Source organism: Camarhynchus parvulus, chromosome 1A, assembly GCF_901933205.1.
Source record: "Camarhynchus parvulus chromosome 1A, STF_HiC, whole genome shotgun sequence".
Lineage (NCBI taxonomy): Eukaryota > Metazoa > Chordata > Aves > Passeriformes > Thraupidae > Camarhynchus > Camarhynchus parvulus.
In genome coordinates this window covers 25,332,387-25,356,848 of record NC_044586.1, presented here as the reverse complement: position 1 = coordinate 25,356,848, position 24,462 = coordinate 25,332,387, and the positions used below count along the sequence as shown (strand labels likewise).

Genomic DNA, 24,462 nt, shown 5'->3' with positions numbered 1-24,462 from the left:
AGGCATTCAGAACGTCAAAAAAGTAAAAATCACATGATAAATAACATAGACTTTCTTTTTCCCACTAAGCTTCTGCTATGTTCTTAAGTTCCTAAACATCCCTTTTAACCTTTATTGGTAGCTAGTAAAAACTTAAGTCCTGAAATACTACTACTAATTACAAAACAATTTATTTTATACACTCTGATTGGGAGGTTTGCTTCATATCAAGCCTCAGATAACTACTGGGTGCATCATGGACAGGCTACCTTAAGTAAAAATTAGTAAACAATTTTAATGTTAAAAGATTGACTGACATAATTTTAGTAGTGGCTGATATTAGGATAGTAGACTAGCAGATACCTCAAACAATACATTTAGTTGGCTGTACGTTTCAGGCTTAGCGGAATGCACCATGTTTTGAGGTTTAATCTGCTTTAAGGAGACAAAGTTATTAGCTAACCAAACTTACACTTGAAAACTTTGAATCTGTTTTCACAAATTCTGGACACAATCAAAAATGCACGGCAGTTCTCTGTACCGAGAACATGTAAAATTTACAAGAGCCCGCCCACCTAATGCATATTGTGTGATGTAACTACACAATTCTTGAAACACGAAATGCTTTCTTTATTAAGCAACTTCTGTTGTGGAAGTTAGCTGACGACATCAGTTATGTTTACCAAAGTTGAGAAACTTGAGCTTGAAGTCAGATAATTCAGTTTGAAAACACCAATGTGAGTGATTGCAGCAATACTGAAGTAATTTGCCTCTAGAATCGGAGAAACGTCGTGTATTATGTCTTCCTGCCTAGTTTCTACACATATCAGTAGTGCTGGGCTGTAAATGCTCCCACCGAAAGTAAAGCTTCTCTTTTATCATAACAATAGCCCATTTTTAAAGTAGCCCTGCAGGTTTAAAATACAGGATTATTTTTAACCGACAGCCATGGCATTTAGCGGGGTTTCCCTCGTTCCGGGCCGGCCGGGCTGTGCTCCTGCGCTCTCCTAGGCCGGGCGGGCGGGAGGCGTTTCCCCGTCGCTGCCCTCGCTCCCGGAGCGGGGCCGGGGCCGGCAGCGGGGGCGGCTCCGCGGGAGCGGCCGCCGGCGGCTCCCATTGGTCGAATTTGGATCCGCGGCGCCATTGGTCGGAGCGAGCCTGGACGCGCCGCAGCCAATCAGCGAGCCGGAGGGGCGCGCGCAGGAGCTATAAAACCGGCCGCGCTCTGGGTGCGGAGACACGTGACCGCGTCAGTCGGTTCGTGCGGCGGCGTTGTCGGAGCGGCGGCGGCGGGAGCCATGTCCGGTCGCGGGAAGCAGGGCGGCAAGGCGCGGGCCAAGGCCAAGTCGCGCTCGTCGCGGGCCGGGCTGCAGTTCCCCGTGGGCCGCGTGCACCGGCTGCTGCGCAAGGGCAACTACGCGGAGCGCGTGGGCGCCGGCGCGCCGGTGTACCTGGCGGCCGTGCTGGAGTACCTGACGGCCGAGATCCTGGAGCTGGCGGGCAACGCGGCCCGCGACAACAAGAAGACGCGCATCATCCCCCGCCACCTGCAGCTCGCCATCCGCAACGACGAGGAGCTCAACAAGCTGCTGGGCAAGGTGACGATCGCGCAGGGCGGCGTGCTGCCCAACATCCAGGCCGTGCTGCTGCCCAAGAAGACCGACAGCCACAAGGCGAAAAGCAAGTGAAACAAATCCGAGGAGCGTTCCCAACCTCAAAAGTAACCCAAAGGCTCTTTTCAGAGCCACCCACTTCCTCATAAAAGGAGCTGTACATCCTAGCAAAAAATAAACTAAACACCTCTCCACCCCCCTCTCCCCTTCTCTTCAAAAAACCTAAAATGTAACTAAAACGAACAATCCCCCGTTAAACACCCCAAATCATTTTAATCTTAACTCTTGGAAATAATCCAAAACCAAACCACCCCAAATACTTTGTATCTTAGCTCTTAAATTAAGATCAAAACTGGAAAATCTACTGTGTAGTAAAATAAATCACTTTGTGCTGATGGGGGTTAAAAAGTTTGTTAAGACTGTCGGATAGAACCCCCAGCCCCATCACGTCTCTCCTTTTTCAGCTCGGCCCTCCGTGAAGTTCAGGTAATTCACTGATGTATTTAAACACAGCCGTGCCCCCTCTGAACAACTTTTAGCCCTACAGATATCGTTGGAAGTTTTTTGTTTTGTTTATTTTTTTTTGTTGATTTGGTTTTGCTGTTGTTTTGTGTTAAAAGGCATTCTGAGTTACTAATCCTTACTTATTGAAAATCTTTGAGCTGCTGAGCCCATTTTCTGCTTCAAATCTGAAGGAGTTTGAGAATAATCGTTCATCACAACACCCGGGCAATCTGAGGCGAAAGGGACTGTTGCCAGTTTTGTTTTTATCTTGTACATAGTGCTAAATATAAACCATAATTATGTTGAAATAGAAACAGAAAAATCTGCTATAATTAGTCAAAAACATATTTTAATAATTATCCATTTGAAAACATAAATTACTGGAATCATAACATTGTCCAGAATTTTAGTATCACCAACAGTTACAATATCAGGAGGTAAAAAGGAGTTTACAGGCCTTTGTCAAAACAATGGATTGTAGACATTAATAAACATATCAGAGAATACTTCTTTTCATGCTTTGTACTCTGAAAAACAATGTGCATTTATTTTTAATTGAAGCTTGGTCTTGGAAAAGTGCTTCTGAAGAGTGTCCCCCCTCTTGCTTAGCAGCCAGCTGTTCCAGTGTAGCAGATACATCAAGACACGCCATTTTTAGTATCAATTTCAATGTAGGGATCAGACATTGAACAGTAAGAAAATGGAATATTTAGGAAATTGCGGTGAAAGAGGAATCCTAACTGATCACTTGAGCAAGTTTTAATTTGATCATGTAGTGGGAAAATCAGCTGCAGCAGTGTCTCCTTAAACAATGATGACTCAGATTTTTACCAATCCAGCTGTATCAAAATAAAAACACTGACATATTATAAAACTATAGGGCACTGGTTATCGTCATTAACAAAAATTGGCTGTGTTAGGTATTTATGTTGCCTAATTTATTAAGAAAGTGAGTATTTCTGTAGCAGAGGACGAGGGAACCATGTCGGCATTGTGTACACTGAGCAACACAGCACAAACTGCTCTGCTGTAAAAAGTCACCTCCTTTGGTGGGACAAAAAGCCCTTCACGGGACTTTAACCTGCTCCAAGCCTTGCTGCATAATGCACCAATTTAATTTCTCTTAATTATTTTGAAAGAGGTAAATGATTTTGGACAAAGGAGCTAATTTCTAATCCATATTCAGTGCTCAGGATGAGCCTGTGTTACTTACTCCTCTTTGAAATCAAATTGCAACTAAAATATCGATCTAAATCCCTCCTTTTCAGTTCAGATTAAGAGAAGACCCTTTAAAGAACATTAATTAATTACTTTGGAAATCTAGTTCCCCACATCGTGGATTTTATTTAGAAGGAAAAACAAAAGTTTCTGTCTCCGGAGGTCTGTTCAGGTCCAGGACTCAGTGTTTATCGCCTCTTTTTTAGCTCACCCATTGCCTCTTCGAAAGGAAACTCGGCCGAGGGGAACAAGAGTCTTTCTTCTCCATGCCGCTGCGAACTGGGGGGGAGTCGGTGGCGGAAATTCCGCTAAAAAAGGCCCTTTTCGGCTCCTAAGAAACACAAACCGAGCGGGGCGAAGGCGCCTTCCAGCCGGGCGGCGGGGCGGGCCCTGCAGCGCACCAATCAGCGCGCGCCTCGCTCTATAAAAGCCAGGCCGCCGACTCGCTGCAGGCCCAGTGCTTTGCCCGGCTCCGGACCCGGCCGGCACCATGTCCGAGACCGCGCCCGTCGCCGCTCCCGCCGTTTCCGCTCCCGGCGCCAAGGCCGCCGCCAAGAAGCCGAAGAAGGCGGCGAGCGGCTCCAAAGCCCGCAAGCCCGCGGGGCCCAGCGTCACCGAGCTGATCACCAAGGCCGTGTCCGCCTCCAAGGAGCGCAAGGGGCTCTCGCTCGCCGCGCTCAAGAAGGCGCTGGCCGCCGGCGGCTACGATGTGGAGAAGAACAACAGCCGCATCAAGCTGGGGCTCAAGAGCCTCGTCAGCAAGGGCACCCTGGTGCAGACCAAGGGCACCGGCGCCTCCGGCTCCTTCAAGCTGAATAAGAAGCCGGGGGAGACAAAAGAAAAGGCGACTAAGAAGAAGCCCGCAGGCAAGCCCAAGAAGCCGGCGGCGAAGAAGCCCGCCAGCGCTGCCAAGAAGCCCAAGAAAGCGGCGGCCGTGAAGAAGAGCCCCAAGAAGGCGAAGAAGCCTGCGGCTGCAGCGGCCAAGAAAGCGGCCAAGAGCCCCAAGAAAGCCGCCAAGGCCGGGCGCCCCAAGAAGGCGGCCAAGAGCCCGGCTAAGGCAAAGGCCGTGAAGCCCAAAGCGGCCAAGCCCAAGGCAGCCAAACCCAAAGCGGCCAAGGCGAAGAAGGCGGCGCCCAAAAAGAAGTAAGGTGCCTGAGAGAAATTGAGAGTCTACTCATCTAAATAAACCCAAAGGCTCTTTTAAGAGCCACCCACTTACTCTCAAAAAGAGCTGAAACACTACGGTTAGACACCAGCAACCCCAAATCACTTAAGAGATTTTGGTGGGAGTTTACAGGGCGTTAATAAAGTTGAGATTTTGGGTACGAGTGCGTTCGGTAGCGCCTGCGTGGGAGATTGGGGCTCCCTTTAAAAGGAGGTGTGTCCCTGGGTGCAGTTTGGGAGCGCTGCGATAACAGCTGTGCCCGCCCCGCCCCTGCTCATTGACCGGCGCCGCCCGGAGCGAAGAGAGGCGGTGTCGGCGGAGTGGCGAGCGCCCTTTGCTCCGGTGCCCGGGGCAGTTTGAAAGTGCCGCCTTGGGCCGCGATTGGGCCCGCGCCGCCTTCCCGCCGCTCCGCCCTCCGGGGCCCTGACCCCCCCGCCGCCGAGCCGCAGCCCGGCCGGACGGTGACGCGCGGACCGCGCATCGGCCCTCCCGCTCTCCTTCCCTCCCTCCTCCCCTCCCTCCCTCCGAGCAGGGGGGGCTGGGCAAGGCGGGCAGGGGAGCGGAGCAGGGACGGGGAACGTGCGTGCCGTGCCACGGCCCCGTCCGGCGGCAGCTGCAGCGGCGGGGCAGGAAGGGCTGCACCCCACTCTCCGGTGCTCCCCGGCTCACAGTAAACCTTGCTGTAAATCACTGAGAGCCCCCTCTTCCCGGCTGTTAGCTCCTGCGCGACTCTGGGACATTGGTGTTTTAAGCCCGAAACCCCGTCGTTGAGAAAATCTTATCCTACTGCCTATATAAACCCACCTCAAAATTAAGCCGCCAAGACAGAAACTTTTTATTTATTTTACTGCTATATTTCACTGAAAATACAGGCTAGATGTTTCGAGTAAAAGGCATTTAACCCTTGGAAAATTTAACTATTTCACCTTCCCCACGGGACTTGGAATTGGACAAGTTGTTTCTGCTTTCAAGTCCCTTTTGAGAAGGAACCGGATTAGAGGTTTTGAAAAAGCGAGTTTATATACCGCGCATCAACAAAGTAAACTTCTAATTTTTAGGTACATTTAAACCTGCTAGAACACTACGTGATCTAGAAATTAACGTGCAAATGTTAAGCTTTTTACATACCTCCCCACTAAAAGCACTGATTCAGCCCTTTTATTGAAAAAATTGGTGGCTCTTAAAAGAGCCTTTGGGTTGAGAGTGACGATCCGAGGCGCTTTACTTGGAGCTGGTGTACTTGGTGACAGCCTTGGTGCCCTCGGACACGGCGTGCTTGGCCAGCTCGCCGGGCAGCAGCAGGCGCACGGCCGTCTGGATCTCCCGCGAGGTGATGGTGGAGCGCTTGTTGTAGTGCGCCAGGCGCGAGGCCTCGCCCGCGATGCGCTCGAAGATGTCGTTGACGAAGGAGTTCATGATGCCCATGGCCTTGGACGAGATGCCCGTGTCGGGGTGCACCTGCTTCAGCACCTTGTACACGTAGATGGAGTAGCTCTCCTTGCGGCTCTTCTTGCGCTTCTTGTCGCCCTTCTTCTGCGTTTTGGTCACCGCCTTCTTGGAGCCCTTCTTGGGCGCGGGGGCGGACTTGGCGGGCTCGGGCATGGCGGCTCTCCCTGACTGCACGGTTACAGCGGAGTGACGGCTAATGCGATTACTGCCTTATTTATAGGGCCCTTATGCAAATCACTGGTATCAGAAAGCAGAGCTTCCATTGGACAACTGCGGTAGTGACGTCATTCGCAGAACGAAGTGCTCTGCCATTGGTCCTTTTTAAACACCACGCTGGGATTGGTCGATGCTTCGAATGCTATCAGCCAATCAGAATGAGCTCTCTCAATCCCAGCCCTGGCGCTGAAGCTCCGCTGCGGCGCGGCCTCTCCCCGGCCCGGGGTCCCCTGCAGCAGCCGGCGGGTTCGGAGCAGCAAAACCTCCTTAAGGGCATTTCTAAGGAACGAAAAAAGCAAAGCCAGAAACAAACAACCTTTTTTTCTTCTTTTTTTTTTCTTTTTATTTTTTTTTTCCTACAAGAAGGAGCATACCTGCATGCTTCATAGAATAGTCTGCATTTGTAACAAACACAACGTAAATATAAGAGGGGGACAGATGCAGCCAGGAAAGATATGGAGTCTGGAATACAAACACTGCTAATCGTGTTTAGAATGAATCCTTTTGGCCCATAGATTGTGGTTTCTTTTTCATCAGTTTAAATGTGATGGAAGCTGTGATTTAATTTACAACATGAAATGATTGGATTTCCTCTCAGATGGAATAAATATTGGAAGTATGTGTTTAAGTAAAAACCATAATAACCCTAAAAATTAGATGTGGATTGTATTCTGCAGTTTGCAATTATCGCGAACCAGAAAATCAAGCTGTTTTCCTGTTAATATAATTTCATTGGGCAAGAGAAAAACATGATGCTGTTTCCTTTTGGAAACCTTAAGGACCGTTCAAAGACTGGACTTACCTGGTATCAGAGGAGAGAGGTTTCTTGTGTAGGCTCACGGCACCTGTCTGGAAAAAATGAAAAAAGAGATCCTAGCAAGCTGGTCTTGCTTCTGCTCCTTTTTTCTTTTTACCACGCTGAGCAAAGTTACAGATCCACAAAGCTCTCCAGTCTGTATGCAAAATGGTGGTGTCTGAAGGGAAACAGACTAAGAAAGGGTGGGATATTTTTCCTTCCGAGGGAGAAAGACTTGCTTGAAAGTGTTTCTGCTGTACATTCTCCTAAACTGTGGGGGCAAAGCAATGTTGAAAAGAGCAGCTCAATGTTGCCTTGGTTATCCTGCTGCTCTGCTTTAGTACCTGCCCTCTCTCCACAGCCCTGCTGCCTCTCATCCAGGACAGGGATATTTGTTGGAGATTTAGATTAATTTCTGAACAGAACTTTATTTTAGTGTGGTGTAATTTTCTATGGGGAACATTGAGAAAAGAACCAAGAAGTCCCAGGAAAAGGTAAAGAACAACTTGGCCATCAATAGGAGACAGCACATAGCACAGGGAAAACTACAAACTTACTGATGATGAGACACATCTGTCTTGTGGTTGGGATTATTTGGGAAAATTTTTAAAGTGCTTGATGAACCTTAGAATCACATTTGGGAAGCTGGGTTGCAAGGCTGAGGGTAGCTATTGTAGATCGTTTTGTTGTTGAGACTGAAATTTTAGGCATAATTGTATGATTTGCTCCATACTTTGTCACCTGTAGCTGCAAGTTTTCTGTTCTAGTTTTGTAAATTGTTGGGTGCTGCTATCATCTGAAGACCCTGTAACTCCCTGGAGAAACATTAAATATTTGTGTCACATTACAACAGCAAAAAATAAGTGTACTATTTTTGGTGAAAAAAAAGAATAAAGAGGGGAAGGAAGCAAACCATTCATTAAAAAAAAAAAAACCCAACAAAAAAAACCCCAAAAAACAAAAACAAAACCAAAAACCAACCACCCAAATATATGAACACTTAAAACTACTAAAGGTAACTAAGATGATGGAACTCATTAAATGAATGCAGCTGTTGAACAACAGTAAGGAAAAAATACTGGTTTATGTTTAAAAGTAATATTAAGTGAAGAAAAAAAAAACAGTGAAAGGAACAGTTCAGTAGCTTCAGTAAAGAGTGAAACCATGAAAATGACCAACACATGCCACTTTTTAAAAGAACATGAAGTGGTGTAGGTTTTTGTCATAGGTATAGCAGCAAGAGACATAAATCAGCTCCTTCATCAGCACATCAGACCCATAACCAAAACAAAGCTATGTGATTAAGTCTAGGATATGGGACACACAAAATAATTGCCCTACGGTGAACACTTAAAAGTGTTGCCCTCACAGGGAATAAAACAAGCAAACAAATGCGTAGCACATTACTCCCGTTTCTGAGCTCTCGGCAGAAAAGGGCTCATTTACCGTAGAAACGGGACCCTCTCTCTGCCCTGCCCGGCAGGGCCCTTTGCCGGGCACAGCTCGCTGGCGGCGGCGCAGCGCGGGCGGGACGCGGCCCTGCGGGCCCCGCCGCCGCCATTGGCCGGGCTCTGCTGCAGCCCCACGGCCGACGGGGGCCCGCTCCGTACCGGCACCGAGAGGCCGCCGGCGGGGCCGGGCAGGCGGGCGGAGCGCGGCGGGCACGGGGCGAGCCCGGGCGGGATCCGCTCCGGGCCCCGCCGGGTTCGGGCTCCGCGGGCGGGGCCGGGCCCGAGCCGGGAGCGATGGCAGCCAAGGCCCGGCCCGCGGGGGGAGGGCGCGCACAGAGCCCGCCCCGGCCCGGCCTCGGCGCAGTCCTCAACCAGGTCGGACCGCCGCCCATATAGAGCCGCGCGGGGCTTTTTCCGGCTAGTTACTCATCCTGTTTCGAGTGCGTAACCATGTCTGGTCGGGGCAAGGGCGGCAAGGGGCTCGGCAAGGGCGGGGCCAAGCGCCACCGCAAGGTGCTGCGCGACAACATCCAGGGCATCACCAAGCCGGCCATCCGCCGCCTGGCTCGGCGCGGCGGCGTCAAGCGCATCTCGGGGCTCATCTACGAGGAGACGCGCGGCGTGCTCAAGGTCTTCCTGGAGAACGTCATCCGCGACGCCGTCACCTACACGGAGCACGCCAAGAGGAAGACGGTCACGGCCATGGACGTGGTCTACGCCCTCAAGCGCCAGGGTCGCACTCTCTACGGCTTCGGCGGTTAAACTTAACATAGTTGTAACTCGGCGTAGTTTTAAACACCAAGGCTCTTTTCAGAGCCACCCACAAATTTCATGATAAGAGCTGCTATTACTAATCGATATGTTCGTGTTAAAGAAGTAATTAAAAGGTGTAAACTAAAAAGGGTGAGAACTTGGTAGATTATAAGTTCTCATAGCACTGACGTCGTTGGCGATGAATACGTTAGCGAGTGTCCGCCCAGTGCAGTTTGCATCATGCGCTGCATTTTTGTGCTTAACCAGGACCCTGACTGCAGCCAGGATTGTGTAAATGCAGCGTCTGAGCTCTGGCGGCTACAAGACGGAAGTGCCTGACATTACGTTGGTACTTTCTACTCCAATAGGAATGTAACAATTACGATCCTCTAATTTGCATAACGCCGTTATAAATAGGGGGGGCAGGCGCCATTTTCGATGTTGTTGTGCTACAGGGAAGATCCTGAAAGAAAACATTAAGGATGCCTGAGCCGGCGAAATCTGCTCCAGCACCGAAGAAGGGCTCCAAGAAGGCCGTGACCAAGACGCAGAAGAAGGGCGACAAGAAGCGCAAGAGGGCAAGGAAAGAGAGCTACTCCATCTACGTGTACAAGGTGCTGAAGCAGGTGCACCCTGACACGGGCATCTCGTCCAAGGCCATGAGCATCATGAACTCCTTCGTCAACGACATCTTCGAGCGCATCGCGGGCGAGGCCTCGCGCCTGGCGCACTACAACAAGCGCTCCACCATCACCTCGCGGGAGATCCAGACGGCCGTGCGCCTGCTGCTGCCCGGCGAGCTGGCCAAACACGCCGTGTCGGAGGGCACCAAGGCTGTCACCAAGTACACCAGCTCCAAGTAAAAGGATAGAAAATTGTAAATCAAACGGCTCTTTTAAGAGCCACCACACGGTCCTAATAAGAGCTGTAATTACAAATACTTCTTTTAATATGGATTACGTAGTAGGAATCCAAGAACAGTATAGGTACATAATATTACACAACTTCTCAAAGTTCTTTTCTTCTACATTAGTAATGTAAGTAATTACGAGCTCTATTTGTGAAATTTGTGGGTGGCTCTGAAAAGAGCCTTGGTGTTTAAAACTGCGCCGAGTTACAACTATGTTAAGTTTAACCGCCGAAGCCGTAGAGAGTGCGACCCTGGCGCTTGAGGGCGTAGACCACGTCCATGGCCGTGACCGTCTTCCTCTTGGCGTGCTCCGTGTAGGTGACGGCGTCGCGGATGACGTTCTCCAGGAAGACCTTGAGCACGCCGCGCGTCTCCTCGTAGATGAGCCCCGAGATGCGCTTGACGCCGCCGCGCCGAGCCAAGCGGCGGATGGCCGGCTTGGTGATGCCCTGGATGTTGTCGCGCAGCACCTTGCGGTGGCGCTTGGCGCCGCCCTTGCCGAGCCCCTTGCCACCCTTGCCCCGACCAGACATGGTCACACTCTCCGTTCACCAACTCCCTGCACGCCACCATCCTCCCTCGGCGGCTTTTTATTACGCCCGAGCCGACCTGGTTGAGGACTGCAGAAAGAGGCGGGGTCTCCTCGCCGGCCCCGCCTCCCTCCGCGCGGCTCCGCCGGTGTTTCCCGCTCTGCGGCCTTTGGCGCTTTCCCGGCCCAGCTCCCGCTCCCAGCGCTCGCCTCCCTTCGCTGCTCTCTCGCCCCGTCCCGCCCCGGCCGTGCCCCCTGCGCGGTCACAGCTCCCCAGAGCTCCGAGTCTCCGCCCGGAGTTAGAGCCGGGATTGCCGCACCCTCTTCCGGCGCCGCCTTCGCCTCCCTTCCCCGCTGCCCGCGGGTCTGCGGCAAAATCCTGCCAATGCGGGCCCTCGCCCTGCGCTCTCGCCCCGCCTCTCCGCGGCTCTCGGCCTGCTCATCCCGGCTTCTGCTTCTGCTTTGGACGCTTCAAGTGTTCCTTTTTAATTTTTTGGTTATGAGCATTTGCCTGCATAGACACCTTCCTCGGGAGAATTTATATAATCTCTGCCAACCTTGTTCTCTGCGACCTACAGCTTCTTTCCAAGTTCTTTTTGTTTAAAACGCTCAAGCCGTGTCATGGCTAGAGGATTTTTACTTTTTTTTTTTTTTTTTTTTTTTTTAAGTAATGTCGAATTTCCTTAGTGACGATTAAAGCGTGAAGGGTTCCCTGGCCTGTGTTTGTTTTACTGGACTTTGTTTGTTTGTTTCCCTGGAAACACAAATGCACACATGTGCTAACACATACACCTTGTCTCCCATACCTTTACCTATCCAGCATATTTTTCACCATTTCTAGGAAAGCAGAGAGCACAGAGGATTCTAAAGTGAGAGACCATAAGGAAGAAGCCACTGCTTTCAATTTTCTGGGAATGCTTCCTACTAGGGAAGTATTAGACCTGTTCTTTTGCACTGTAATGGAAATGAAAGACAATTTCAAGTTTCTCACGCTAATGTTTGGGTTATCCCCTTGCTAAACATGTGCCATTTAAAATAGGAATGCTACTCATATTTTTATAGTCAACACTAAAATATAGATGAATGTTCCAATACTACTATGTTTCCTGGATAAAGGCAGGATTGCACAAACTAATAAAGTTTTCCTTCCTGACATAGATACTATTAAACTAATTAGTATTGAGATTAAACTCATTTTCACAATTAAAAAACATTTGGGCCCACTTGGCATTTTCCTTTTCTAATTTTAACGGCAAAAAATTTCAGAAATTTCTATTGATTTTGGGTAATAATAAACAATCTTTACAGTTAATAGAGGAATATTGACATAGAAATAAATAAGTCTTCAAGAAGTGTGAAAATAAGAATTTCCCAAAGAATCTTTTAGGGATTTTGTTTTGGTGTGATCTCTGTTTTAATTTGCATTTAGTCTTCATATTCTGAGAACTCTTAGCATTATAAAGCACTTTTACTGGCACAATTTTGTGTAACTTCTTTGAAAAAGAAAAAAAAAAGTGCTGCTGTAACAATCTCCTCATGCCCTAGCATCCTTCTTATTAATGACTCAAACATTTTAGGGTAAGAAATTTCTTTCTTTGCCTCCTCTCACTTATCCCCTCAAAAGTCCAGTAGACACATATTCAAAAAGGAATTTGCTGACTTTTTGTGAAAGAGATTTATCCAAATTACTTTTTCCAAACACAGGAACATAATGAAACATTTCTGGGTTTGGTTGGTTTTGCTGAGGTTCGTTCATTTGTTTGCTTGCTTGTTTTAATATCTGTGGTAATCTTTTAGCTTTTTCTATTTCCCTCTGCAGCATACAACTTTGTTCAAAACTCTTCAGCCTTCTTTTATGAAACCATAAACTTACTGATAAAATCTATTCTATAACTCAGGCAACTGCCTGGTTTGGAATTGTGTCTCCAGAATTTAGGGATGTATCACAGTGCATTTGATTTTCATTCTTCCCTAAAATGAGGTCCTCTTGGCTTTCCTGCTTGGTCAGCTTCTGATAAGCACCACCAGCCAACCTTCTGTTTGATTCCTACATTTCAGCTGGAGTCTTCTACAGGACAGTGATCCATCCATTAGCACCTGTGGGACACCCTCCTGTCACATCAGCCTGTACACTTAAAAAGACCCACAAAAAACAACAACAACAAAAAAACCCCCAACAAACCCAAAACAACAACAACCCCCCAAAAAACAAAACCAAAGAACCAACAAACCTCACCCTCTAAACTCTTGATAACATTTTTACTACTTGAAAGTGTTCTCAAAATACAACATATACAGCTGCTTGCAAAATACTGTGTATTATGAAATACCTCTATAATAAAGTCTTGCAGCCATGCATTTCAGGGCCTTTAAACTAGATGACTTTTATAAGGATGGTAAGAAATTCTTCCCATTTAAAGATCTTTGAAAACATAAAATGACTGCATGTACACATGCATGCACACACATAGCAATTAAAATTCAGTCCTCACATCATGGCATCAGTATTGGACTCACTTTTAATTTTATTTCTGTGTAGGCTGCACCCGTGCTGCTGCTGCTGCTGCTGTGAGGTGAACTCAAACTCTGCATGCACCTGCCTAAACAACCCCAAAAACCAGCAAGGACTGGCCTGGAATTGCTGCAGAGTCTGTTAAGTTTTCAAGCATTGGATGCAGAGGTGAGATGACACTTCTGTTCTGGAAATATATCTGTGTTATATTGGCCTACACTGAGAGTACCAAAGCAGCCTGAGAGTGACAGATGTTGGCAACCCCTCCATTTTCCTTTGGTGTCTGTATATTTACTACTCTTAGACTCTTAAATGCATCCCTTCTCCCTAAAAACAAAACCACAACAACCTGTCAGATGAGTCTGCCTGGGAGAACTAATGGGAAGTTCAAAACTGGCCCAAATAAAGAAAATAATGCTCAATTTCAGCATCCAACAGAGTAATTAATTTACAAAAATGGAGGGGAAGATAACCTTCCTTAATATTCTATTTCACAACATAACCAACTTGAATTGCAGCTGGCCCTGTCTGTTGCTTAGAAGTCCTTCAGTCTCAGTGGGACAAGGATTATGACAGAGCTAGTGGACTGCAGCAAAGCATTCAGAAATTCTGAAGTGCTACTTATCATTGCATTGGTGCAGTGGAGATCTTACCTGTTTTCCATATATTATCAGTAGCTGGAATTAATTCAGGAAATGACCTCAGCACACTGAACTGGTGCCTAAAACACACAGAGACTTATATTTGATCTTTGGTTTGACATGAAGAGCTGTCTGAGAAACACTTTTTTGTTTTGTTTATGTGTTTTTGGGTTTTTTGTGTGTGCTTTTTTTGTCATGCCTCTCACATTGTGCCTTCAGCTCTAGATCCTTATGTTCATTACAGCATTGGCACACTGTCCTAAAATCCCTGCGATCATATGGAACCCTTACAGAAAAGGATATCATGTGCCCTCTGGATCAATTACTTTCCTATTGGTGGCATCACAAGTTGAAGCTCTTACAGGCCAGAATTTTGTACAGCTTTAGAGACCCATCCTGATGGATCAGTGCTGTGCTTGGAATAGCATAATAAATAAAAATCCATGTGCAGAGGGAAAGGGGATACTCATAAATACATCAAATACTCATGGCATTAGATCTTCAGAAATAGAGAGTGATGAGCAAGAATAAAGTGTAGAGAGAGAAGCAATAAGGACACAGAGGATATATAATCAGATTTTTTTTAATACCTTAACTACATCTAACCTCCACATGAGAACAGATGACAGCACAGACTTGGCTGCTGTGCAAAGACAAAGTGATCAAGCCCATTAAAAAAGCATCTTCATATTAATGGACTAAAACCTCACAATGCTTAAGGGTAAAAGAACATGAAGGATGGGGAACCAGACATGGAACTGAACATTGTCATTCCACGTAAACTGGATAAAGCCCCACAGGTGACCCAGATGAGGGCAGTGAGGAGGGGGCAGTGTTGGGGCAGGGCCACGCTGCCCTTGAGATGTCCTTTGCCACCCCAGTGTCCCTGCAGGTGTGGGTTTGGTGACTCTGGCACCTCACCCTCAGAGCAGGCTCAGGCAGAGGCTGAAGTGCCCAGCACCAGGGATGGCCTGGAAGAGAAAGGGGTGGGGAAAGCAGGGCTGGGGCAGTGCCAGGCTCACCTTGGCACGGCTTGGGTGGCACCAGTGCCCCTGGAGCTCTGGACTTTGGGGCTCTTTGAACCTGAAGCCAAACCAAAAAGCACCTTTAGACTGAGATGCAGGCCACCATGGGTGGCACAGATGACAACAGTACGGACTGAGCAAGGTTGGGGCATGTCCTTTGCCACCCCAGTGTCCCTGGAGCTGCAGGATTTGTCTCTCTGATCCCTATCAGTCATCACAGACTGGGGCTGAGGTCCCCAGCCAGATGAGCTTACCCTGTTTTATGTACAAATGGGTTTAATTCAAACTCAGTTTTGCACTGGTTTGATATATTACTGTTCCTTTAGTTTGTTGTCTTTTTATTATTAAACCCTGGTATTGCCATAACAGCTTCACTGAGAACAGAGCTTTCCATCTTGTGTTACTTCATAGGCTTTTACAGGAAGCTTTCATTAACTGCATTCTGCATATTCTCATGATGTATTAAGTAGTTTAGCATTAGTGGCTGGAGTGGTTGTAGCATTAGGCCACAAGAGCTGACCAAAATAAAAGGTTTTCTTAAAAGCTAATGCTGCTACAGAATGAAAAAGGTAAGGAAGGACCAAGGAAACAACTCCAAGAACCGAGGCAATGTCAGATGAAAAAAAAACCACCACAAAAAAAAAAAAAAACCAACAAAACAAAACCCAAAAAAACCAAAAAAAACCAAGCAACCAAAACAAAACAAAAAACAAACAAACAAAAAACCCCAACAAACCAAAATCCCCAACGCAAAACTAAACAATGAAACACCCCAAAACCTGTAAAACAAAACAGACAACTGACCAGAAGCAGCTGATGGGCTTGGGAATTGAGTGCTGGTGGCCTGTGTGGGGGATTGAAGGTTAATTTTTGGTGTGGTGGTCACTTCAGAGCCACCCAACTCAAGCTGTAACCTGAGAACTAATGAAAGAAATTGGAAACCTTCAGTTGGACAAGTGCATTAATAAACAGGATTCTAGGGCCAGACCCTGTTATTGTAATTAACTCCATATTGGAGTAGCTGACAAAGTACACTTTCTAATATATAATATAAAATTTTAATAAAAGTTGATCGTGTTGTGACCCTGTTGTTTGCACATCTATGACCTGACACGTGCTGATACCCAGGCTGAAGAGAGAATGTGACCTGAAGGTGCGAGAGGCAATGATGCAGCAGGGCAGTGCTGGCCAGGCCTGTAGGAGAGCTGTGGCTGGCAAAGTTCAGACTTGACTTTGGTGGAATCAACAGGTGATTCAGATTGTGAAGAAGCCCACAAGAGGGACTGGCAGATTAACACATGTTTAGGACGTATCTTTGTACACTGGCTTGCATGGAAAGCACCTTTACAAAACATTTACACTGCAATAGTTAATTCAACTGAGAACCTTGCTTTCAGACACATATTTATTTGTTCAGATTTTTTCAGAAACTAATAGCTGTCAAGTAGGACTGATTAAAACATTTTTTGTTCTAGAAAGATGCTGTCATCAGACCTTTTATGTATTTGGATGAAATGAAGCACTTCAGCAGAATGTCAGTAGTGATGCTCTGTTTTACCTGTTGGACTGATAAAAACATTCTTCCAAGACATGATTTTAATTTGAGACAGTTCATCCATGGAGGATGGCTAATAGGCCAGGAACAGTCCTAGCCAAGTATCTTGCTGAGCATCTAAAATCACCTGCAAAAGCACCTTAATTACCAACAGCAGCTCTCAAGCCAATCCTCAGCTGCTCAGCACAGATGTCTTGCTCTCATCCAGCTTTGCCTTGGCAGCATTCTTTTATCTCAGGCTCCCCTGCAAAAAGCAAAAAAATGCAGCTGAACCTTGCTGGTACCAGAGGAACCTCCACTTTCATTCCCACTTGGACCTAGGGAATCTTGCACCACATCACCTGTGTCTACGTGCCACCCATTTGCTGTGCATTACACCCCAAAACTACTTCAGGCTCAGGCATTATAATTTAGTTTATATGAGCCCTGAGAAAATAAAAAGCACTGGACACACACCTTTCTTTCTCAGCTGATGAAGTGTTTAGTGATTTTTTAGTATTCGAGTATGCAACTGTCACTGAATGAGTCCAAATAATACTTAATTTAGTAAAAGAGTTGGAGGTCTTCAAAAGACTAGAGGAAAATTAAGAAGAGATGAAGGCAAACAAAACCTGTCTCCCTGTCTCGCTGCTCAAATATAATTTGTTTCTTGAACGTGCAAAAAAAAAAAAAAACAAACAAAACAAAACAAACCACAAACCATAAAATCCATTAATTCTGATGCTACATTTTTCTGAAATGTAACTACTCTGACCAATGGCTTCTATAAGACATCAAATATCTTCTAAATAAAGTTAGAAAAAGCAATTTTACTTAATTTTTTTCTTATAAGCATATGCAAACAGGTCCAGGGAAACATATCTTTGGCCATCTCAGAAGATGAAATGAGTTAGCTTTCACTGCGTGTCATTTCTGCTGCCCCAGTGGTAATCTACAGGAAGAAAAAAACATCTGTTTGGAAAAACACAAGTCATATGTCAATGAACAAATCTGGGGGGATGGATGAATAAATCACAGCAGAGACTTCTTAATTCCCAAAGCCCTGCTCCCGATGCCTTCCCCCTCCCTTTTAACCCTCCCAGGCTCAGAAACAGAAAATGGCTGAAAGTGAGAAAAACAGAGGAAAGAAAATGGTGTCGAGGCTCTTGATTGGTCAGATTTTGCTGCAGAGTCCAAGTTTCTCGCACAGAGAAGGAAACATTCCTAAAATGAAGTTTTTATTAGCACCCAAAACTAAATTGAGCCTTGCAATCCTAGGCTTTCCAGGAGAAATGTTTCCTCTAAGCATTTCTCAGCAGCTCCTTATTTCCCGGTTTAAATGAAGGCTGGGTCTAACTCAATCCAACAGCTTCGTAAAGCCACCGGTACTCATTTGTAGCATCGGAAAACCAAAGGCACCCAATTTCCAATAATTCAGTGGAACAGGCTCCCCAGATTACCTAAATCTACCTGTAGCATTAATATATATATATATATATATAAAGATGCCAGAAAGTCCGAAATAATTTTAGAAATGTACATTTTTCAGGCCACTACAGATCTATTGACTAGGAGAGCGGGGGGTGTGTGTGAATTCAGTCAGGGAGAAATCTGTTTTCTAGGTAGGGCCACAAAAATCACTGAACACGATGAATAGGAAAGAGACTCCATTTAGAAATGATTTTAGACTTGCTAAGTTTTCAAGCACAGATGCTTCTTGGAAAACACTTCATCTGTGCTAACTGCAACACATCTTTTTGGGAGCCTCAATAGCGACAGAGAAGATTGATGAAGCCTAAAATCTCCTACCATTAAAGATGTCACACGCGTGGTCCTAGACAAGACATTAGCAAGGAGCATACACACGACTTGCGAAAAGGACTCAGAAAACATCCTTGTCTCCACCCAAGAGTTCACCCGACCCCTCACCGCTTCTGGAAATATTTTATCTCGGGAATAGATTGTAGTGCTTGAAATGGGATGAAAATACCCGCGGGACGTCGCTCACGACCAGGAGTGGTGGAGCACTGAGGAAAGCACTGATGGAGACCTTCCAGGGAAGGCGGGAAAGGAGTTTTTGTGCTTTCAGAAACAAAGCGAGTCCCAAAGGCCCTCCCAAAACAAAAAAAAAAAAAAAAAAAAAAAAGAAAAAAAAAGGGGAGGGGGGGCTGAGATACAATATTGCTGCTGAAAAACCGTGAGGTTAAATGGGGGACATAAAGGCAACACATTTACAATACACAGGAAACATTTAGTGTATTTAACTTCTCCAAGCAGGAGAGCAAGATTCTATAGAAGTTCCGTTCTTTACGAATCCGAACAAATGATTTCAAGGCATGCTGACAGATAAAACCCACTATACGTTTAAGAAGGTATCTTTTGAGAACAGGGAAAGCTGTTTCCTACGTACCAAAATGACGCGCAAAACAACGTAGAAAACAGTTTTTAACCCTAAACGAAAATTTAGTCTAGTAAAGTCACTTCAAAAGAACTAACTGCACAAGATTTGCAAAACTCAGGATCGGATTCCTACGTAATACCATTTACACATTATTTTGTACTTACTTGACGTGCAAGATCCTCTTGACCATAAGTCGCCGAAAAAAACTTCGCTTCTTACACATAACTAAGAATTTACAGCTCCTTAATGACATTGTGGTGGCTCTTAAAAGAGCCTTTGGGTTTTCGATGGTCTAAATCTTCCCGTCTGCCAACAGCTCAGGCGCGCTCTCCGCGGATGCGGCGGGCCAGCTGGATGTCCTTGGGCATGATGGTGACGCGCTTGGCGTGGATGGCGCACAGGTTGGTGTCCTCGAAGAGCCCCACCAGGTAGGCCTCGCTGGCCTCCTGCAGCGCCATGACGGCCGAGCTCTGGAAGCGCAGGTCGGTCTTGAAGTCCTGCGCGATCTCGCGCACCAGGCGCTGGAAGGGCAGCTTGCGGATCAGCAGCTCCGTGGACTTCTGGTAGCGGCGGATCTCGCGCAGCGCCACCGTGCCGGGCCGGTAGCGGTGCGGCTTCTTGACGCCGCCCGTGGCCGGCGCGCTCTTGCGGGCAGCCTTGGTGGCCAGCTGCTTGCGGGGCGCCTTGCCGCCCGTCGACTTCCGCGCCGTCTGCTTCGTGCGCGCCATCGCTGCACACCGAGGGTCCCGAGCCGCGCAGGGAACAGACACTGAGTGCAAAAGGCCACGGGGGCCGCTATTTATGGACAGCAGCGCGCTGTGATTGGCCAGAGCGCAGAGCCGGGCTGCCATTGGACAAGGGCCGAGTTTGAAAATCCCGCGCGGAGCGGGGATGGAAGGGAGGGGGGCAGGCGGGAGCTGCCGCCGCCGCTCCCCCGCCCGGGAGCAGCCGCGCTGCCTTCTCTCTCATCCCTCAGCTCCGCCCTGCCGAGCGCGACTGGCGGCGGCCCGGAGCGCTCGCACAGCTGCAGCCCGCAGCGGACGCGGAGTTCTTACTCTGTCTCTGCGGCAGTTTTCTCTCAGCCTCTGCCCGGGACAACCAGGATTTAACCCCCTTCTAAAAGGCATTTATCTAAATACAGCCTTCCCTGCGCATCCCGAGCTGCCTAAGGTTCGTTAAAGCGCTCATCCTCGCTTTTCTTTTTTTTTTTCCCTCTTTTTAAAATTTCCCTTGAGTCTCTTACATTTTCTTGTAATTTCCTATTGTGTTGTCACTTACGGATTTCTTAATTCTGCCGCGTTTCCACTGCGCGGTGGTGTATTTTATTAATATCCCCGACATTAATAAAGTACACCACTTCCTTGTGAAATCTCGAGGGCTAATAAAATTATGCTGTTCTCTACACCATAATGCACCCGCTGTGACTGTCGCTATTGGTTTCATTAAACATCATCTTCAAGTCATTACAGACTAATCCCTAGTTTCCCGGTAAACAACCCACTTTGGCTTATGGCCAAGTCACTCCAGAATGACATCTCATATTTAAAGGGGACAGCCAACTGTTTTTGTGAATAATTAGTACGAATAAATACTCTGAAATTAAGAAAGAAACCTTTAATGGCTTTAAAATTCTTTAGGGGCTTAACATGCTTTTTATAGACCTGCAGGACCGATTGACAGAACAGAACAGACAAGACGACCCAAATCTTTCCAAATACCTACACAGGATAACACTTTTCCCACATCTTCCGACAGCGTGTTCTAACCCAATGACCAAAACATTACCACGTGCAAACACCACTCACCGAAAAAAACCTGTGATCGACTCTTTTACTGAATATATGGGTGGCTCTTAAAAGAGCCTTTGGGTTGAGAGTGACGGTCCGAGGCGCCCTACTTGGAGCTGGTGTACTTGGTGACAGCCTTGGTGCCCTCGGACACGGCGTGCTTGGCCAGCTCGCCGGGCAGCAGCAGGCGCACGGCCGTCTGGATCTCCCGCGAGGTGATGGTGGAGCGCTTGTTGTAGTGCGCCAGGCGCGAGGCCTCGCCCGCGATGCGCTCGAAGATGTCGTTGACGAAGGAGTTCATGATGCCCATGGCCTTGGACGAGATGCCCGTGTCGGGGTGCACCTGCTTCAGCACCTTGTACACGTAGATAGAGTAGCTCTCTTTCCTAGTCTTTCTACGCTTCTTGTCACCTTTCTTTTGAGTTTTGGTGACGGCTTTCTTTGAACCTTTCTTAGGAGCGGGAGCGGATTTGGCTGGTTCCGGCATCTTACGAGTCTGCCTACACCTGGCTACCGCAGGAACGACGTAGTCACAAAAGCGGAGCCCACCCATATTTATAGAGACGGTATGCAAATGAGATGACTCAATAGTCTCCTTCAGCATTGGACAGCTCGGCTCCGGGACGTCAAACACATTGCATTTTCCATTGGTCGACTTTGTCATCTGCATTCCCATTGGCTAAATTTACAATCCTTGTCTCCACCAATCAGAAGTCCTAGCGAACCTCAGCAGGAAGGTATAAAAAGGCAGCGTTTAAGCTCCCCGTGCATTTGCTTATTTTCGCCGCGTTTTTTTCCTGCTTCCGCGTAGCTTTTTTTTTTTCGTACTCGGCTCTTTTTTTTTATCCAGCTCCATCAGCCATGTCCGGTCGCGGGAAGCAGGGCGGCAAGGCGCGGGCCAAGGCCAAGTCGCGCTCGTCGCGGGCCGGGCTGCAGTTCCCCGTGGGCCGCGTGCACCGGCTGCTGCGCAAGGGCAACTACGCGGAGCGCGTGGGCGCCGGCGCGCCGGTGTACCTGGCGGCCGTGCTGGAGTACCTGACGGCCGAGATCCTGGAGCTGGCGGGCAACGCGGCCCGCGACAATAAGAAGACGCGCATCATCCCCCGCCACCTGCAGCTCGCCATCCGCAACGACGAGGAGCTCAACAAGCTGCTGGGCAAGGTGACGATCGCGCAGGGCGGCGTGCTGCCCAACATCCAGGCCGTGCTGCTGCCCAAGAAGACCGACAGCCACAAGGCTAAAGCCAAGTAAATCTCATCTGACTAACAACCCAAAGGCTCTTTTCAGAGCCACCCACATTTTCCTAGAAAGAGCAGGAACGCTTGACCCCAGGAATACACGCTGTGTTAATATACCTGGAAACCTGAAATCTTAAATGGGTGGTGTCTGAAATGTTATGTATCTCTGGGCTCTGCCTTGGTGTTCTATAGCTTCCTCCTTTTTTTCTTTATCCTAGAAGTTACTTATGTAAGCGTGCGTCAGTTAATCTTTTTGAAAACTCAATAAAAGGAGCGGTTGCCACTGATGAAATTGGTCACCGCTGTATGGTTTCAGAAGAGATGAGAACTCTGCACGGCTGTGCTCGCTGCCTCTCCCTCTCTCCCTGCCGGTGGGTTCCGTGGGGGTGCAGCGCCGCTGCCCCGGGGCAGGAAGGGCGGGGCGGGCCGGGGCGGCCGCGGCCAATGCGGCCGGAGCGCGGGGCTTTCAAACCGCGGGGAGCGGGCCCCTCCCCTGCCCTGAGCCCGGCTGGGAGGGGGCTCCAGTGCCTCCTGCGGAGGGGTTGCTGCCGTTTTCTTCTTCCTGTGCCTCTCTTTTTTCTTATTTTCAGCTTAAAGCTTTCAGGCTTTAAGATAATCGTAAGTACTTCCCTGGGGCGCAGTCCAGGAGGGTTTCCAAAAAGTGGCATCAGGTATTTTGAATTAAGAATTCATTATTCTGATGGGTGATGGTGGTGACAGCTGCAGAACTGGCTCGAGTGTCAGTTCGTATAGAAAGCCCTATAGAAAGTCACATATGCCCAGGAAGGGAGTGTTGATGTACTAGTCTGGCCCTTAATTGGTGTTTTAATACTTTCTCCTTCATCCTGGCAGCATGAGTGGTGTTTAAAGGTGCTCTTGGCGCTTTTCTGCAAAAGCTTCCTTTACTTATAAATTATGGTCTCCTGGATACCGCTGCTTTGCTTTGCCGAGCTTTTCAGCACCACTATTTTGGCTTTGGTAGCCTTAGTTGTCTTTTTTGGGGCCCTTGGTTGCTACGGCTGCCTGGGCCTGCTTGGCTGCGGGAGCCCCTGGCACCCCGAGAAGGAGGCACGGCCTTGGCGATGTGGAAGCTGTGCTCTCTGAATCCGCCAGCCTCTGCATCCCCCTTCTCGGGGTGCCAGGGGCTGCTAAATCCCGCTAACAGGCGAGAGATCGGGATTCGCAGGGAGGAGCTTCCGCGCCATTGGTGCCTGCGGGCGGCCGCGCTGCCGGGGACGGCGGCAGCTCCTCTCCTCTCTCCTCCGAGCAGGGTAATTTTTAGGGGTTTTACCTTTGATTTTTGTTTTTTTTTTTAATATTATTTTTAATTTTGTTCCCACTGTAAAGAACACGGCATTCCCTCCTTTGTTAGAATAGGTGTAGATAAATGACGCTTTGGTTTGTTTTTCGTTCAGTAATGTTTTATGCGGACAACTGCCCGAAGGGAAGGCAGGAATGCAGCGCCGGGAGCCTCCGAATGAGGCTGCCAGGGGCTGGGGAGGGGGTTCTCTTTGTTCTCTAAATCCTCCCTTGAGAACCAAGGCGAGGAAAATTTCTTTTTTTTTTTTTTTTTTTTTATCCCGGCGTTGTGCCTCAGGAGGCGGAGGAGTGAGTCACTGGGGCGTTGTGTTAATGGAAAATGTTTTTCAGGCAGAGGGAGATAACATGGGAGTGCCCGGCTGAAATCTCGCTTGGAAACAAGATAAGAATCGTGGGTCTGTTTCTAAGCGGTATATGATTCTTAAACAATTTTCAGAGGTTGTGTTCTTTTCCTTTGCTTGGTGGGTTTTTTTGTTGTTATTGTTTTGGTTTTGGGGGTTTTTTGTGGGTTTTTTCCATGTTTGTTATTTTGGCTTTTCTTTTTCTCCCAGAATAGGCAGAGGACTTTTTTTCCCCGTCCTTTTTTTAATCATCTCTGTTCTGCTGAAAGAAAATTGCATTAGATATTAATCATCTACCATTCAGAGCTGGACTTTGACACAGCAGTAACTGCAGGACTCTATTGGTAACCATTTTGAAATTTGAGGGTAAAATTAGGCTAGCATTAGGTTTAAAACACTTCAGTTTTTTTTTTGTTTGTTTGTTTCATAATTGCAATTTTGCTCTATTTTGCATATTTGGCAAAATAAGTTTCCATTAGTGTATATTTAGTAGAGAAGGAAGAGAATATGTGGGCCGAGAGAAGGGAATTGATTTGTAAAAGGTTCTGATTGGGCCATTTGAAAATCCTGAGGGAGAGGCCTCCTGGGTTTCATTTTTGCCCTTGAACACAGGGTGTGAAGAGGGAGCATTTCTTTTCAAGAGCAATGTTCATATTTCCTTCTCAGGCACTTCAGTATTTATGTTCTGCTTCTCTTGGAAGTTGCATGTTTTGGTTTTGTTGGGTTTATTTCTTACTTCCCACCCCCAGCCCTGCTGATGTTTTAAAAATCATTTGAAAAACATATAGTTTAACAGTTTTCAAGCAAGACACAGGTAGGTTGTATTCTAGTGTGAAGTGTTTGTTTAGTTTTTTCTATCATGTTCCTCACTAGACACTCGTTAAGCTCAGTATTGTAATCCATTAAGTTCACAATTTTCTAGCCATGTTTCCTCCTTGAGACAGCTCATGTAATGACCTGGCTTTCCTTGTACAGAGATTTTAAAATATTGTGTCATTCTCTATGCCACCAACAGGATTTTCATGATGGGTTTAAGTATATTTTTGTTAGTACAGAAGATTTGATGAGTTCTGTATGCTA

The 24,462-nt window shown here is 47.5% G+C and overlaps 8 protein-coding genes and 1 pseudogene across 8 annotated transcripts; 5 read left to right on the top strand and 4 right to left on the bottom strand.

Annotated features, from left to right (window-relative positions):
* Positions 1–1,252: 1,252 nt before the first annotated feature.
* On the top strand, positions 1,253–1,975 carry LOC115909924 (histone H2A). Its single transcript, XM_030959672.1, has one exon. It carries the CDS (start codon positions 1,278–1,280, stop codon positions 1,665–1,667), a length of 390 nt encoding a protein of 129 aa, XP_030815532.1. The 5' UTR covers positions 1,253–1,277; the 3' UTR covers positions 1,668–1,975.
* A 1,796-nt stretch (positions 1,976–3,771) lies between these two features.
* On the top strand, positions 3,772–4,530 carry LOC115909905 (histone H1). Its single transcript, XM_030959654.1, has one exon. The coding sequence runs from the start codon at positions 3,805–3,807 to the stop codon at positions 4,459–4,461; it is 657 nt and encodes a 218-aa protein (XP_030815514.1). The 5' UTR covers positions 3,772–3,804; the 3' UTR covers positions 4,462–4,530.
* A 1,119-nt stretch (positions 4,531–5,649) lies between these two features.
* Positions 5,650–6,191, bottom strand: LOC115909907 (annotated as a pseudogene).
* Positions 6,192–8,818: 2,627 nt separating this feature from the next.
* LOC115909942 (histone H4) lies at positions 8,819–9,211 on the top strand. Its single transcript, XM_030959692.1, has one exon. It carries the CDS (start codon positions 8,842–8,844, stop codon positions 9,151–9,153), a length of 312 nt encoding a protein of 103 aa, XP_030815552.1. The 5' UTR covers positions 8,819–8,841; the 3' UTR covers positions 9,154–9,211.
* Positions 9,212–9,337: 126 nt separating this feature from the next.
* Positions 9,338–10,080, top strand: LOC115909936 (histone H2B 7). Its single transcript, XM_030959684.1, has one exon. The coding sequence runs from the start codon at positions 9,627–9,629 to the stop codon at positions 10,005–10,007; it is 381 nt and encodes a 126-aa protein (XP_030815544.1). The 5' UTR covers positions 9,338–9,626; the 3' UTR covers positions 10,008–10,080.
* Positions 10,081–10,188: 108 nt separating this feature from the next.
* LOC115909945 (histone H4) lies at positions 10,189–10,641 on the bottom strand. Its single transcript, XM_030959694.1, has one exon. It carries the CDS (start codon positions 10,585–10,587, stop codon positions 10,276–10,278), a length of 312 nt encoding a protein of 103 aa, XP_030815554.1. The 5' UTR covers positions 10,588–10,641; the 3' UTR covers positions 10,189–10,275.
* An 8,316-nt stretch (positions 10,642–18,957) lies between these two features.
* LOC115909910 (histone H3) lies at positions 18,958–19,474 on the bottom strand. The gene has a single exon (XM_030959658.1). The coding sequence runs from the start codon at positions 19,422–19,424 to the stop codon at positions 19,014–19,016; it is 411 nt and encodes a 136-aa protein (XP_030815518.1). The 5' UTR covers positions 19,425–19,474; the 3' UTR covers positions 18,958–19,013.
* An 814-nt stretch (positions 19,475–20,288) lies between these two features.
* LOC115909935 (histone H2B 8) lies at positions 20,289–21,003 on the bottom strand. The gene has a single exon (XM_030959683.1). It carries the CDS (start codon positions 20,968–20,970, stop codon positions 20,590–20,592), a length of 381 nt encoding a protein of 126 aa, XP_030815543.1. The 5' UTR covers positions 20,971–21,003; the 3' UTR covers positions 20,289–20,589.
* Positions 21,004–21,256: 253 nt separating this feature from the next.
* Positions 21,257–22,053, top strand: LOC115909923 (histone H2A-IV). Its single transcript, XM_030959671.1, has one exon. The coding sequence runs from the start codon at positions 21,345–21,347 to the stop codon at positions 21,732–21,734; it is 390 nt and encodes a 129-aa protein (XP_030815531.1). The 5' UTR covers positions 21,257–21,344; the 3' UTR covers positions 21,735–22,053.
* The last annotated feature ends 2,409 nt before the right edge of the window (positions 22,054–24,462 follow it).